The sequence below is a fragment of the Pediculus humanus genome, genomic scaffold (genome assembly GCF_000006295.1).
Source record: "Pediculus humanus corporis 1103172107426 genomic scaffold, whole genome shotgun sequence".
NCBI lineage: Eukaryota > Metazoa > Arthropoda > Insecta > Psocodea > Pediculidae > Pediculus > Pediculus humanus.
The window spans coordinates 194,276-207,170 of NW_002987049.1; the positions used below are offsets into that span (position 1 = coordinate 194,276).

At 22.0% G+C, this 12,895-nt stretch overlaps 2 protein-coding genes across 2 annotated transcripts; one reads left to right on the forward strand and one right to left on the reverse strand.

Moving 5' to 3' along the window:
* Positions 1 to 2,025: 2,025 nt before the first annotated feature.
* Positions 2,026 to 3,248, reverse strand: Phum_PHUM076550 (transcription initiation factor TFIID subunit, putative; the record flags this gene model as incomplete). The annotated part of the gene is made up of 4 exons (XM_002423608.1): positions 2,026 to 2,364; positions 2,571 to 2,702; positions 2,892 to 3,028; positions 3,116 to 3,248. 4 exons carry the CDS (start codon positions 3,246 to 3,248, stop codon positions 2,026 to 2,028), a joined length of 741 nt encoding a protein of 246 aa, XP_002423653.1.
* Positions 3,249 to 4,148: 900 nt separating this feature from the next.
* Positions 4,149 to 9,986, forward strand: Phum_PHUM076560 (zinc finger protein Kr18, putative; the record flags this gene model as incomplete). The annotated part of the gene is made up of 9 exons (XM_002423609.1): positions 4,149 to 4,305; positions 4,458 to 4,733; positions 5,294 to 5,460; positions 5,658 to 6,137; positions 7,317 to 7,586; positions 7,700 to 7,849; positions 8,501 to 8,700; positions 8,769 to 8,948; positions 9,470 to 9,986. The coding sequence occupies 9 exons, from the start codon at positions 4,149 to 4,151 to the stop codon at positions 9,984 to 9,986; spliced, it is 2,397 nt and encodes a 798-aa protein (XP_002423654.1).
* Between the last annotated feature and the right edge of the window lie 2,909 nt (positions 9,987 to 12,895).

Consider the following 12,895-nt stretch of genomic DNA (forward strand, 5'->3'; position numbering starts at 1 on the left):
ATATTTAATGTGTTGAATAAAAGAAATTAAAACAATATTAGTGCTGAAATAATTGCTTCTGGAATTCTTGTTTATTAAACACCTGAAAATAAGAAAAATTTTTCATCAATTGAAAAGTATATTATCGAGATAAAGGCATCAATTTTCTTATCAAATGAAAAAATAACTTTACACCTAAATATTAAGTACATTGTAACAAAGTATTAATTAGGAAGTTGAAAATAAAAATATGTTACTTATTTTATAATATACATTTTTGTTTAAGCAAATTTCATATATATTACAAGGAATATTTAACCTAAATTAAATTGGCATTATCTTTTTCTTACTGATTACTACCTTTTATTATTTTTCATTCAATTTTTAAAAACAATAATATGTATATTTAAGTTAAAATTGATAAAGAAAAATGAAAAAACTGTAGCTGTTGGTATAATTTTAATGAAAAATTTACTTAAACATGTAATGACATTTTTTAATTGTAATCTTCACATTAACTTTTACTTTCACAAAAAATACTTTAAATAACTTTTAAATATTATTAATAAGAAAACGTTTAATGAAAACAATAAAACAAAATATGTAAAAATAATCTTACAACATTTGAAAATTGTCAGTTTAAAAAATTCTTCCTGGAAGGGGAAATTGTGACACACCTACAAAAAATAAAATTCATAATTCATTAAGTTAATAAGTATTTGATACATAATAAAAATTTGTTTTTTAAATATGCATTTTAATTTTAATGTAATATGGAAACTAAAAGAATCACGACAGAAATTCTTTTACATTAACGAAAGTGATACAATTATTATTCTGGGATTAACTAATTTTGCCATCAAAACATAAACCAATACAAAAATTATAAGTTAAAGGCATTAGCTCTTTTTTTTGAACCTACCACTATAAATTTAAAAAAAAATCAAAAGAAAAAGACATAATAATAAATTAAAACACTCACTGGAAAATCTTAATTCAATGGCCTTAATGGCCAAGAAATTGAAACAAAATGGCGGATATACAGAAAATTCATATTTAAATTTGAAAATGATCCAATGAAATAAAATGAACTCAATTACTGAAAATAACATTTAAAAACCCTGATTAATTACTAAATTTACCTGCAACTGCAATAAGCTATTAACGAGTATTTAAATAAAATGAAAACTTTAAAAAATAATTTGACATGAGTTAAGCGCACTGTGTAAACATTACACCGCCGGTGACATGGGCGTATGAATACGACGTTTTGGTACTTCGATTTTTGTCGAAAAAAGATATGTCTAGAAATTTTTAAACATGTTATGAAGTCTGCAATTTATTTAAGTCCTTTCATTTTAAAAAAAAAAAACATTTAAAAAATAATTTTTTACAATAAAAAAAAAACTTTAAAATTTTGATTAGTTTTTTGATTAAATTATAACTTGCCGATTAAAAAGTTTCAAAATTATTTCTTAATTTCTAAATTAAAATATATATAAATTGGACATCTTATTATTAAAGGCTTTTAAGGTTGCGTTAATAAATAAAGTAGATACTAAACTAAGGCCAATAATAAAAAATTTATCATAAGTTAAATACCTTTATTTTTTGTAATAAAATAATTAATGAGTTAAAAGAGTTGAATTTTTTGATTTTTATTTATGCCCTTCTCAAGAATACTACCTTTTTTTTAATCCCACAAAATGTAACTATTTAGTTACTAAATTTTTATTTCGCACTGTTTGTTGAATGAAAATATAAAAATAAATATTATAAAATACAATGTTTTTTGCCTTTATTAAACTAAAATAAATTTAGTTTGTAAATAATTATATTTTAAATAATTTAATTTTAAAAAACTATTAACGGAATCCCACTCTTAACCTACAATTATAAAATAATTAAAGTACCACAAATAATATTTAAAAATTAATATGATTCTTAAACCTCTTCCTGGTTTATTATTAATATTTTTATATAATTTAAAACTTTAAATCTATAATTAATGCTTTTAAAATAATATTTAAAGAAAAAAAAAAATTATCAAATGTCATCACTAATACTACTTTTTTTTATTAGTGATGCTGGAGGTTCATCAAGTTCTACAACAGTTTGAACTACTGGTTGTTGAATAATCGGTTTCCATTGTTGTTGAACTCTAGTAGTTTGAGGTTGAATAGGTGATTGCTGTGATTGTCCTGTTGTTTCAGAAGGAGATATATTACTGCTAGTTGTGAATTTAATTATAGGCTTTGGAATTGTGATAGTTTGAGTTCTAGTTATTGTTTGTATAGATCTCTTTATTCCTGATTTTATTTGAGGCTTAAAAACACTAGACTGAGCATTACTATAAATAGTATTTGATTTTAAATTTCCTGCAGGCTGAAAAAACAAAAATTTTTAAATAAATTAAAACAAATAATAACAATATAAATCAAATAAATAAATTTCATTTTATAACAATTTAAAAATAATTCATCAAAAAGAAGTACTTTTGCTGAATTATAAATTGAAACTTTTTTTAAAATTAAAAACAAAATAAAAATAATTCACATTATTTTTTTTAACATTATAATTGTAAAAAGTACCTTTTTGTTACTTCTTAGTTCATAATTACATGCAGTCATACAATAACGATCTGGAGGCAATCTTATTCCACAATGAGGACGAATTTGAGGTAATGGCAACGAGTTTTTGGTTCTGGCTATTTCCAATAGCATCTAATTAAGAAAAGAAATTTATCAGAAACCCAAATTTTTAGATTAACAATCACTATAAAGATTACAGTTCGTTAACACAAAAAAAAAAAAAACTTAAAATATCTAAGAGCTAATTTACATGTGTAGTTAATGCACATAATATAAGTAACTAAAGGATTTAATAAATACTTTAAATTATATGATATTTACATCTCTCGGAGGAGGTGTTGTGAAGTTTTTATCCAATTGCATGTGAACAGCCAATTGTACATCTTCTAAGTCAATTATCTTTTTATTAGCATGAGTAGCATAGACTCTAGCATCCTCCAATGTAGTGGTGATGTACCCTAAAAAATTTTAGTTTTTTATTCAACGTCGACTCTAAATTAATTACGAAATTTCAAAACCATGATTGTATAAAGTGTAAACTTTACTGTATGTAAATTCAAGCAGTTGAATAATCGTTTGGGGCTCAAAATCCGAAACACCCATGTCTTTTAGAATAGACATTATTACTTGCGCATCCTTAGGAACATTTTTTGATTGCGTTGAGTTATTATTAGACATAATTATTTTAAAGCGAAACTCTATTTTGAATAAATGAATTCTCACTAGTAATTAAAAATTAGTAAACATTTATAAAAAATTTTCATTTTGTAAAAAACCAACAAAAAAAAAAAAATTATACCTTAGGTAAGCTTCATAAGTACCAATTTCTGCAGATTAAATTAATTAAAATAAAAAATTTTCATTTAACACGATAACATAAATTTTCTAGCCTTTTCTATTATAGAAAATTAATTTGTAAGTTGTCTCTACAGAATGAGGGAAAAAAGTCGAACTTCAGAAAAGTTTAAATTTAAAAAAAAAATCAAAAATAATAAGTAACCCATTAAAATTTGAATAAGAAATTAAGTTAAAATCTTCTTTTTAATCATTTTTGTGACTTTTTTATTTTAAATAATATTAAAGTGCTAAATATTATTTCTATAGTTAGTTGTTTAAAAACTTATTAAAAACATTAGATTAAGTCAGACATCTTTTATTGGAAGAATTAAATTTTTCAAGGTTATTAATATATTTTCATATACTATTTGAAACAAGAAATGTAGAAAATTTTTTTTGCTTTTTATTTTGTTTTGTTATGTTATGTATAACAGACACAAAAATGTTTTTTGAATTCCGCCATTAATATTTTTTTTTGTTGCAGGATTTAAAAATAAAAAATCAAGAATTTTTGCGCACGATATAAAACATTTATAAGGAACACATAAACTAAATGTGCATCATAGAATTTTATAATATGTATTTAATTTAAATGCAATGTTTAATGTCAAATAATTTAAATTTTTTGGATAAAAATTTAAAATGCTTCATGTAATTGTTATCAATTTTATACTTAAATTGTATTCATAATTTTCAACCCTCAGACTAACTCATTTAAAGAATTACATAAAATTATTTAAAATGGGAGAATTAATTATTGAAAAAAAACCATGTTGTTTAATTTGTGATACAGAAGTACAGATTAATCAGTCATATTCTATATTTTATACTTTTATTACAAATTCTGGGATTCTTTTAGCTAATTCATTGGAAAAAAATTTGTCTCTAAAAGATATAGGTAAGTAATTAATATTGTTCATATTAATTAAAGAGTATTAATTATTATGATATTAAAACAAGTTTTAATGTCAGAATGTAACAAAATTACTTTAAATAAAATTTTATTTGCACTTAATAGCTTATTAAATTTTCTAAAAAACTTTTTTTTAGGTACATTATCTTTAAGAAGTAATTTACTTTGTTTAAAATGCTTTGAATATTTTGAACAACTAACTTATTGTGAGAGCAAACTAGTTGAATTAAAAGGAGATCTGTGGGCTGTTTTTAAGAAAACTTGTGAAAAACATGGAGAAAAAGCAGAAACTTTTATCAGAGGATTATCAACTCAAACAGATTATAGAGTGTATGAATGCAGTTGTAAAGAAAATCAAGGATATCTGCAAATTAAATTAGAAAATATGGATAAAGGAGAAGGGAAAAAGAATAGTAATGAGAAAGGCAAGATAAATTGAAATATTAATACATTTATTGTTCACACACCTTTAATTTTTTTTTTCGGCTAAAAAACCTTTAAAACACCTATAAGATACATCTATCAAATAGAACTATGCAATACCTGTATTTTATTTTTTAAATATTCTAGTTTTGTTTTTAATTTTTTTTTTGCATTATGCCATTTAAAAAAGAATTGCTACAATTATTTTTGCTGTTATTTTTTCATTTTTTATTTAAATTCATTGAACTATGTCATTGCTTCCATTAACATTAAAAAACAAAGAGAAACAACTTGAGTGAAATAATAACTATTTGCAGAGTAAAATATTTGCTAATAAATTAATTATAAAATGTCCTATAGAAAATTTGAAAAATTTAATATAGATTTTCTTAATCTTTATTTAATTGTCTATATGAAGTACATTTATACTTTTATATATATTGTGTAATTTTACATATTAATATTAACAATAAAAAACATATAAGTTAGTTTTCAAATTTTTTTTAAGGTAAAAAAAAAACTAATTGATTTAATAATGTTTAACTGATAGGTTTAACTGATAATCATGGCTCTAATATTATTACTTCTGAGGAAGAAATAGAGAAATCAGAAGAAAAATTCAGTTTTGATGATGATCCTCATTTAACTGGTGAAGGTTCTGCAAAATGGAATAAAAAACCTGAATCATGCAAATTATGTGGAAAATGGTTCAAAAAGGTTAATTCATACTTTAATTAATATTTTATTGCATGTTTTTCTATCACAAAAAGTTCAATTTTTTGACAAAACTTAAATTATTTCTCATTCTTTTTTTATTTTTTTAAATTATGTTTCTTGAAAACAAATAAATTTTTTGCAGCAATTTTTCTTATTTGTATGAAGGAAATTAAGGAAATAATAATTTTCAATTTTAGATGTCAGAGCTTAACCGTCACATGGTTTGTCACCTGGAGATAAACAGTGAAGATTCAGTTAAAGATTCATTATCTTCTACAGGGAAAAAAAAATTCCACTTCTGTAGTATTTGTAATAAAAAATTTAGGAGACCGTGTGAAGTGAAAGAACATATGATGTCTCATAATTGTACCAGTCCTTTTATTTGTAAATATTGTGGTAAAAAACTTAAATCTAAGACTGGATCCGTATATCACGTATTAAAAACACATAAAATTGACGTAAATGATACGAAAAAATTGGACGAACATTTTTTTATAAATTCTAATGAGTCAAAGAGCAAGAATGAAAATATTCATACGAAACCAAAGTCAGAAAATATAAAACTAAGGGAAGAGGAAAAACAATGCTCATCAGACTTTGAGCAATCCTACAGTTCTGAAGATGAACTTCCTTTAGCTGAACGAAGAAAGCAATTAATTCATGAAAGAATTAAAAAGGTTCGTAATCAGACAATTACAACTTAATTATAAACCTTAAAAAAAAATTAATTTATAAAGAAAAGAATTTTAAAAAAAGATTACAAAAAAAACTTTTCGGCAAAAAATGTTTTTTTGTAGACTTTATTTCTATAATTTTAATTTGAATGATTAATTTGCCGCATTTGAATTTTAAAATAAGTACTATCTATTATGTTTTTTTAAATAGAATATTTTATTTAATTATTTTTAATATCAAACAGAATTATTGTGAAGTATAGTTGATGTGTTTTAGAATATATCGTTTGAAAAACAGGATACCCGTGATAAAAAAAAAAAATTATTTCATAAGGATGGGGTTCAACCTTTTGAAAAATCGTGTGACGTGTTTGGAACCGAAATTCAAAAAGAGAAAAAAGAAACCGAAGAGAATTATAAAATTTTATTCAATAGATCAGCCGAAAACGACTTAAAAAATAAAGTAAATTTTTTTCATTTACTTTTTATTACAAAAAAAATTTTAATAAAATTATTTTAGGTCATTTAATTAAATTATACGAAAAAAAGTATGGAAACTTAGAAATTCCCATTGAACGCCACAATGATAAATTTTTGGCAAATTTTTGTTTCCTCTTGTTTGTTTCAAGTATCGTATTAAGAGCATTTTAGCCAAAAAGGCTGAAAAATGTGTCAAAACGAATAATTACTAATTAAAAATATTTCAAATAAGTAATTCAACAATTTGTGTTTAAAAATTGAATATTTTTTTTAAGGGTAGTTAAGGGTAGTACCTTTTTATCTAATATCTGAATTCTACTCTTTCAGGAATCTTAAATACTGAAGGTTCAATATGAACATAAATTTGTGGTAATTTATGTTTTTTTACTCTGAAGTATTTATATATTATCAATTAAAAATTAAAATTCATTATTTTAATTCTTTTATAGTTGAAAATAGGGATCCCAGAGATTGTAAAAAATATCTGGTAATTTTCTACCCTTATATTATATACCTTTTTTATGCATTAGTTTAAAAGGAACTTGATAATTTAAAAAAATAAATGCATAAATAAATTGTTTATACATTTGTGAATTCACCGCATTTTTTTTTTCTTTTTTTTATTTATGTTTTAATAATGTACTTAATACATATCAAGTATTCTTTTAGGTGTTTATTTTATACATGTATTTTTTTTTAAAGGAGAGTTCCAAAGTAATTGACAAACCTGATACGGATACAACAGAAAAAACTCAAGTGCCTGAGCGAACGAAGCATAAATCAAAAAAGTATCCTTTGTCTTTTTTAAAAATTAAACGTGAAAAAGAAGAGGAAATATTTTCAGTTACTATAAAAGAACCAAAATTTAAATGTGATGTTTGTGGTAAAATGTGGAAAACAAAAGGAGAATTAAATGCTCATAAAATCACACATTCGGATGCTCGACCTTATATTTGTGAAATTTGTGGCCAGGTATGCGATTAAATTAAGTTAATTTAAAGACATCATCATTTTTATTTCAAAACAGTTTAAATTAAAAAAAACTTTACAAATGATGGCGAAATTTTAATAAGTTTTATTTTTAGGCCTACAAGCATAAACCTGCTTTAGATGTTCATGTTGGTATGCACAGAGGTATTTATCATCATCAGTGTTCTTATTGCCAAAAAGCTTTTACACAAAAAGGAGCTTTACAACGACATTTACCCATTCACACGGGAGATCTGCCCTATCAAGTAGGTTAAAAAATGTTTATTGTTGATATTTTTTTTAAAAAAAAAAAAGAATCTTATTATGGATACATAGAAATTTTTATCAATGTTAAAATAATATTGTTGGAAGAGTTGTAAAATTAGTTTTTTTTTACATTAATGAACCATTTTTTAAAGCAGTGATTACATGTAAATGTAATAAAAAAGGGTTTTAAAATTAGTTAAAAATTCATAATTGTTAAAATTAAAATTTTTTTTTTTGTATTTTTGTTTAGTTTGGTGTAATTTTGAGAAATTGAATCACTATGAATGAATTTTAAATACATAATTAACTTCATTATTAGTACTTTAAGAGAAATTTGAAATTTGTCAATTGCAAATGATTTTATAAGTTACATGGAGACCGAAGGGCCTTTTTAAAAAATTATTTATTATTGTAATGTAATATTTTAATATTTTTTTGAAAATTTTTTCTTTTTGTCGTTATAAAAAAATGATAACAATATTCGTTTCTTTTTATTCATTAAAAATAAGGTATTGATTTGTCAGGTATGCATTTTAAATTTAAAATACTGCAATCACTATCTCTATTTTCAGTATATAGTGAGTGAGTAACGAATATAATTTTTTTTTTTTTTTAAATTGTTTAGCATTTTAAATTGATTTATTTTGTAGTGTGAATTGTGTGGAAAACGTTTTGTTCATCGGACATCTTTTTCTATTCATACAATGGCTCATACAGGTATTCGAAATATTCGGTGCAAAATTTGCAACCTAGGAGTACTTAGCAAAAGTCATCTTCGACGTCACATGAGAATACATACGGGAGAAAAACCGTACAAATGTCAGACATGCGGAAAAGCATTTGCGGAAAGGTGAGAATTTAAATGGTTTTCCCTCAAATTTTTCTTTTGTTTTTATAGTGTGAACTATGCGGAAAAAGATTTGTTCATCACACAAGTTTTAGCATGCATAGTTTAGCTCATACTGGAATTAGAAACATCAAGTGTCAAATTTGTGGAATGGGCCTACTCAGTAAAAGCCATCTTAGGAGACATACAAGAGTTCATACAGGAGAAAAACCATTCTCTTGCACAATTTGCGGCAAATCTTTTGCTGAGAGGTAGGGAACTTGAGCATGCTCTTTTTTTCTTTAATTCATCTTTTAAATTTAAGTTCAACAAACAATATTTTTATAGAGGAGAAAAGAAAAATTTTTCTAAAAGTTTGTTTTAATTAAATAGATTTAAAATAGACATATGTAATCTAGACAAAAAAACTTTTGAATTTTTTAATAAATGTTTGTTATAATTAATTTTTACCATTGTCAATTATGAAAATTCAAAATTTAAAATTTTCTAAAAAAAATTTAAACCATGAATCTCAATAATTTTTTTTAAGTGAATGCAAACTTTTTATTTTTATTTAATAAAAAAGAAATTTTTCATTTAATATTTATTTTTTCTATACGTATTCGTTTACTTTGTTAAAAATTTTCCAAATTTTATAACATCAGAATATTGGTAAGTTTATAAATTATAATTTGTACGTTTTTTAATATTAACGTTTAAACTTCATTTATTTAAAATTAATATATATTATTTTTCAAAATAAAGTTAATGTTTTTTTTTTTTTTTTTTCTAGGTACAACCTCGTTGCACACCAACGGATTCACGATCCAAATTTAGTGGGACCAACTCGTCAACAGAAAAAAAAAATTCAAAATTGTAAACTATGTAATGGAACATTTGACAAAATTCAATCATTGGAAAAGCACATGGGAATCGTACACAATAAAGATCCAAATATTATTTCTAATTCTACAGTTTTTGAAACGGAAAATTCTTCTAATTTACTTAAATCTACAACTGAGAAATTTCATATGCAAAAATTTGAAGAAAAAGAAACAGCTAATAATAAAGGAGATGTAATAAATATTATAAGTAATAATGGTGATAATTCAAATAATTTACCCGTGAGAAACTTGCAAAATATTCACAATTCTCATTTAAGGAATTTAGAACTTTTAAAAATATTGGAAAATGGTAGAAGTATCGAATTGTTAAAAATGCCAAATGGAACAGGAGAAATGGATGATAATTTAAAAATGTCAGCCAGTGGTCCTGTTATGCCTTGGAATTTCAACGGTGCCAATTTATAATTTTTTGCCCATTTGAAATTTGAAAAAAAAATGAACATAATTTTATTTTTTTATTGACTTAAATTTTATAGTAAAAAAAAAAAAAAAAAAAATTCATATCAATTTTATAAGTAAACTTTAAAATTTAAATGGCAAATTATTACTAAATCTCCGAATTGGTAAAAATTTAACTTTTATTAAAAATTAAGAAGAATCTAATTTTTAATTATCATGCAATACTAATTTATTGTTTTTTTGGTTTACAATAACAATTTATTTACATTTTAAAAACAAAATTTGAAATATTTAGTTTAGTTTTTCGGTTTAAATTTCTGGTTTTAATTTTAGCTGTATTTTTGTTTTTTTTTTTTTTTGAATGCAGATACGGGTTTATATGCTGACAAGCACACAATATTTGATACCAATTAACTGATAAATCAGGCAAAAATTAAAATTGTAATACTATGTATATTTAAAAACATTTGTTCTAAATTCTATAAAATAAAAATAAAAATTATGTAAAATAATTTTTATTTTCTGATTTAGAAAATTTCAATTTAATATTTGAATTTATTTAGCCTAAAATTCTTAGATTTTTAAAAATCATAAAACAAAACGAATGAAATTATCCATTTTATTGAAAATGTTGAAAACGGTGTTAATAATAAAATTTTAATTAGTTATTAAACCTTTTAATTAGTTATTAATAGTAATAAAAAGCAACCAAATACATTAATATTAATTTTAAATATTTTTTACTTCCGTTTTAACCGGAATCTCATTGCAATTTTCCGTTATTTTTTTAAATAATTTGGGTAAAATAAAGCACATAAAAATGTTAAAAACTTTTATTTAGTAGTAGTTATATTTTATGTTAAATAATTTAAATTTTTATTTAAATTAAGTAATTGTTAATAATATTAAGATACGTTTAATTTTTAGTTAAATCATTGTTTTTTATTTTATTGTTCTTTTCACATTTTAATCATTCTTTCTTTTATTTATGAAATTGCTACTATTCAAATATAATGTAAATAATTTGATGATTATATTTATTTTAAAATCAATCAATATTATAATAATCAATAGAAATAAAACAATCAATCATTGTAATAATTTAAAATCAAATACATATAATATTTTGTACATTGTGAATTTATATATATATATATATATATATTGTTATTGTATTTTTACAGATAATTATAAATCAGATACATTTTATAGTTTATTTTGTATTGTTTACAAATTTAATTAAAATCTTTTGTTTTTTTTCTTGTTCGTTTCCTATTTAATTTTTATTTATAATTTCTCAAAAATCTATCAATTTTTTATAAATTTTTTCTAGAACATATTTCCTGTTTGTTTAATAATAAAAATAATAATCAAGATTGTAAGTAATAATAATAATAATAATATCAATAATTATATACATATGTATGTAAGTACAAGAATTTATTTAAAATCCTCATATTTATTTTTCTATGTTTTTGAATTAAATTAATTTATTTATTTTAAATTAAATATCAAAAACTGTTATATTACAATTTGTCGTTTTAATTTTTTTTATGGGGGGCATTCCATATGGTCTTTAACTTTATTTAAAATATTTTTATTAAATTGATAATATTATGTATGTAATTTAAAAAGTATATTGTTAATAGGAAAATTATATATTTATTGTACGCATATTAACGTAATAATTAGTAAATAAAAAAAAAAAAAAAAAGAAAGAAATGCATTTATTGTTTCATGTAGTTGTTTTTATTAAATTCCAACACTGCAAAAATCTTATTGGTTAATATTTGTGCTTAGGCGATGTGATTGGCCAGAAATCAAACACACCACTGATTCGTATCATAATGGAGATCTCATTTATTTCATGTGCTGATTTATCCAAATTGCATTTTCAAATTTATGTGGATTTATGCATTAACTGAGTCATTAAAAATTTTCATTTTAATTTGTAATTTATTTAATAAAGGTAATTTAATTTATTATATTGAATATTTTTTTGAAAGTAGGCTAAGCCAACGGTGTTAAAACATCTTTTTTAAAATAAGTTATTTTAACCAATTGATTTGTCTTCTTTTTTTTTTTTTTTAAATTAAAAAGTCGTTTTTTTAGCCTTATATATTATTTTTCTATTCATTTCCCTGTATGACTTTAGGCAATTCAACTTATGCAAATTTTGTTTTGAAATACATAATATTATTATAAGCCATATTTATATATAAGGCTTACGTTCTTTTATAACGACTGCATTCAGACATATTATTTAATTATTTCGGTATTTTATTACATTAAAAGTAGATAATAACGTATATCACACTCAATGTATATCTTTTACATTGGTTAAAAATAATTTTTTCTATTGTAATTTTACCCTAATTTGTATTGGACAAATTGCTAATATAACCTTATTTAAATATTGAAAATTTTACAAAATAAATTTTTTCTTTTTTTTTTTTACAGATTCGAATTTAATAATAATATAATAAATATATTTAAAAAGTTAGCTGAATGAATAGAGTGTGGAAAGAAAATCACACAAAATAAAAAAAATGATAATATTGAGATTTATGTAGCATTAACCTGTCTTGGAGTTCAAAATAATTTCTAAAAATATGGTAAGAAAATTTTTCATATTATAAACTTAAACTTTATATTTACAAAGAAAATTTTGTGTTTGAAATTTAAGGACCTCTAATTTAAAAAAAAAAGTCATTAATTTTTAAGTAATCACTTTTTTTTTTTGAATCAATTTATAACTTTACAGTGATTAAAATTCTTTTTCTTATCACTGATATAAAATAATAATAATAATAATTATTATTATTATTATTATAGATTATTAAGGGTTTTTTTTTTAACATTTAAAAAAATATAGATAATAATTTAAATAAGTAATTTTATTACTATTGCTGCTG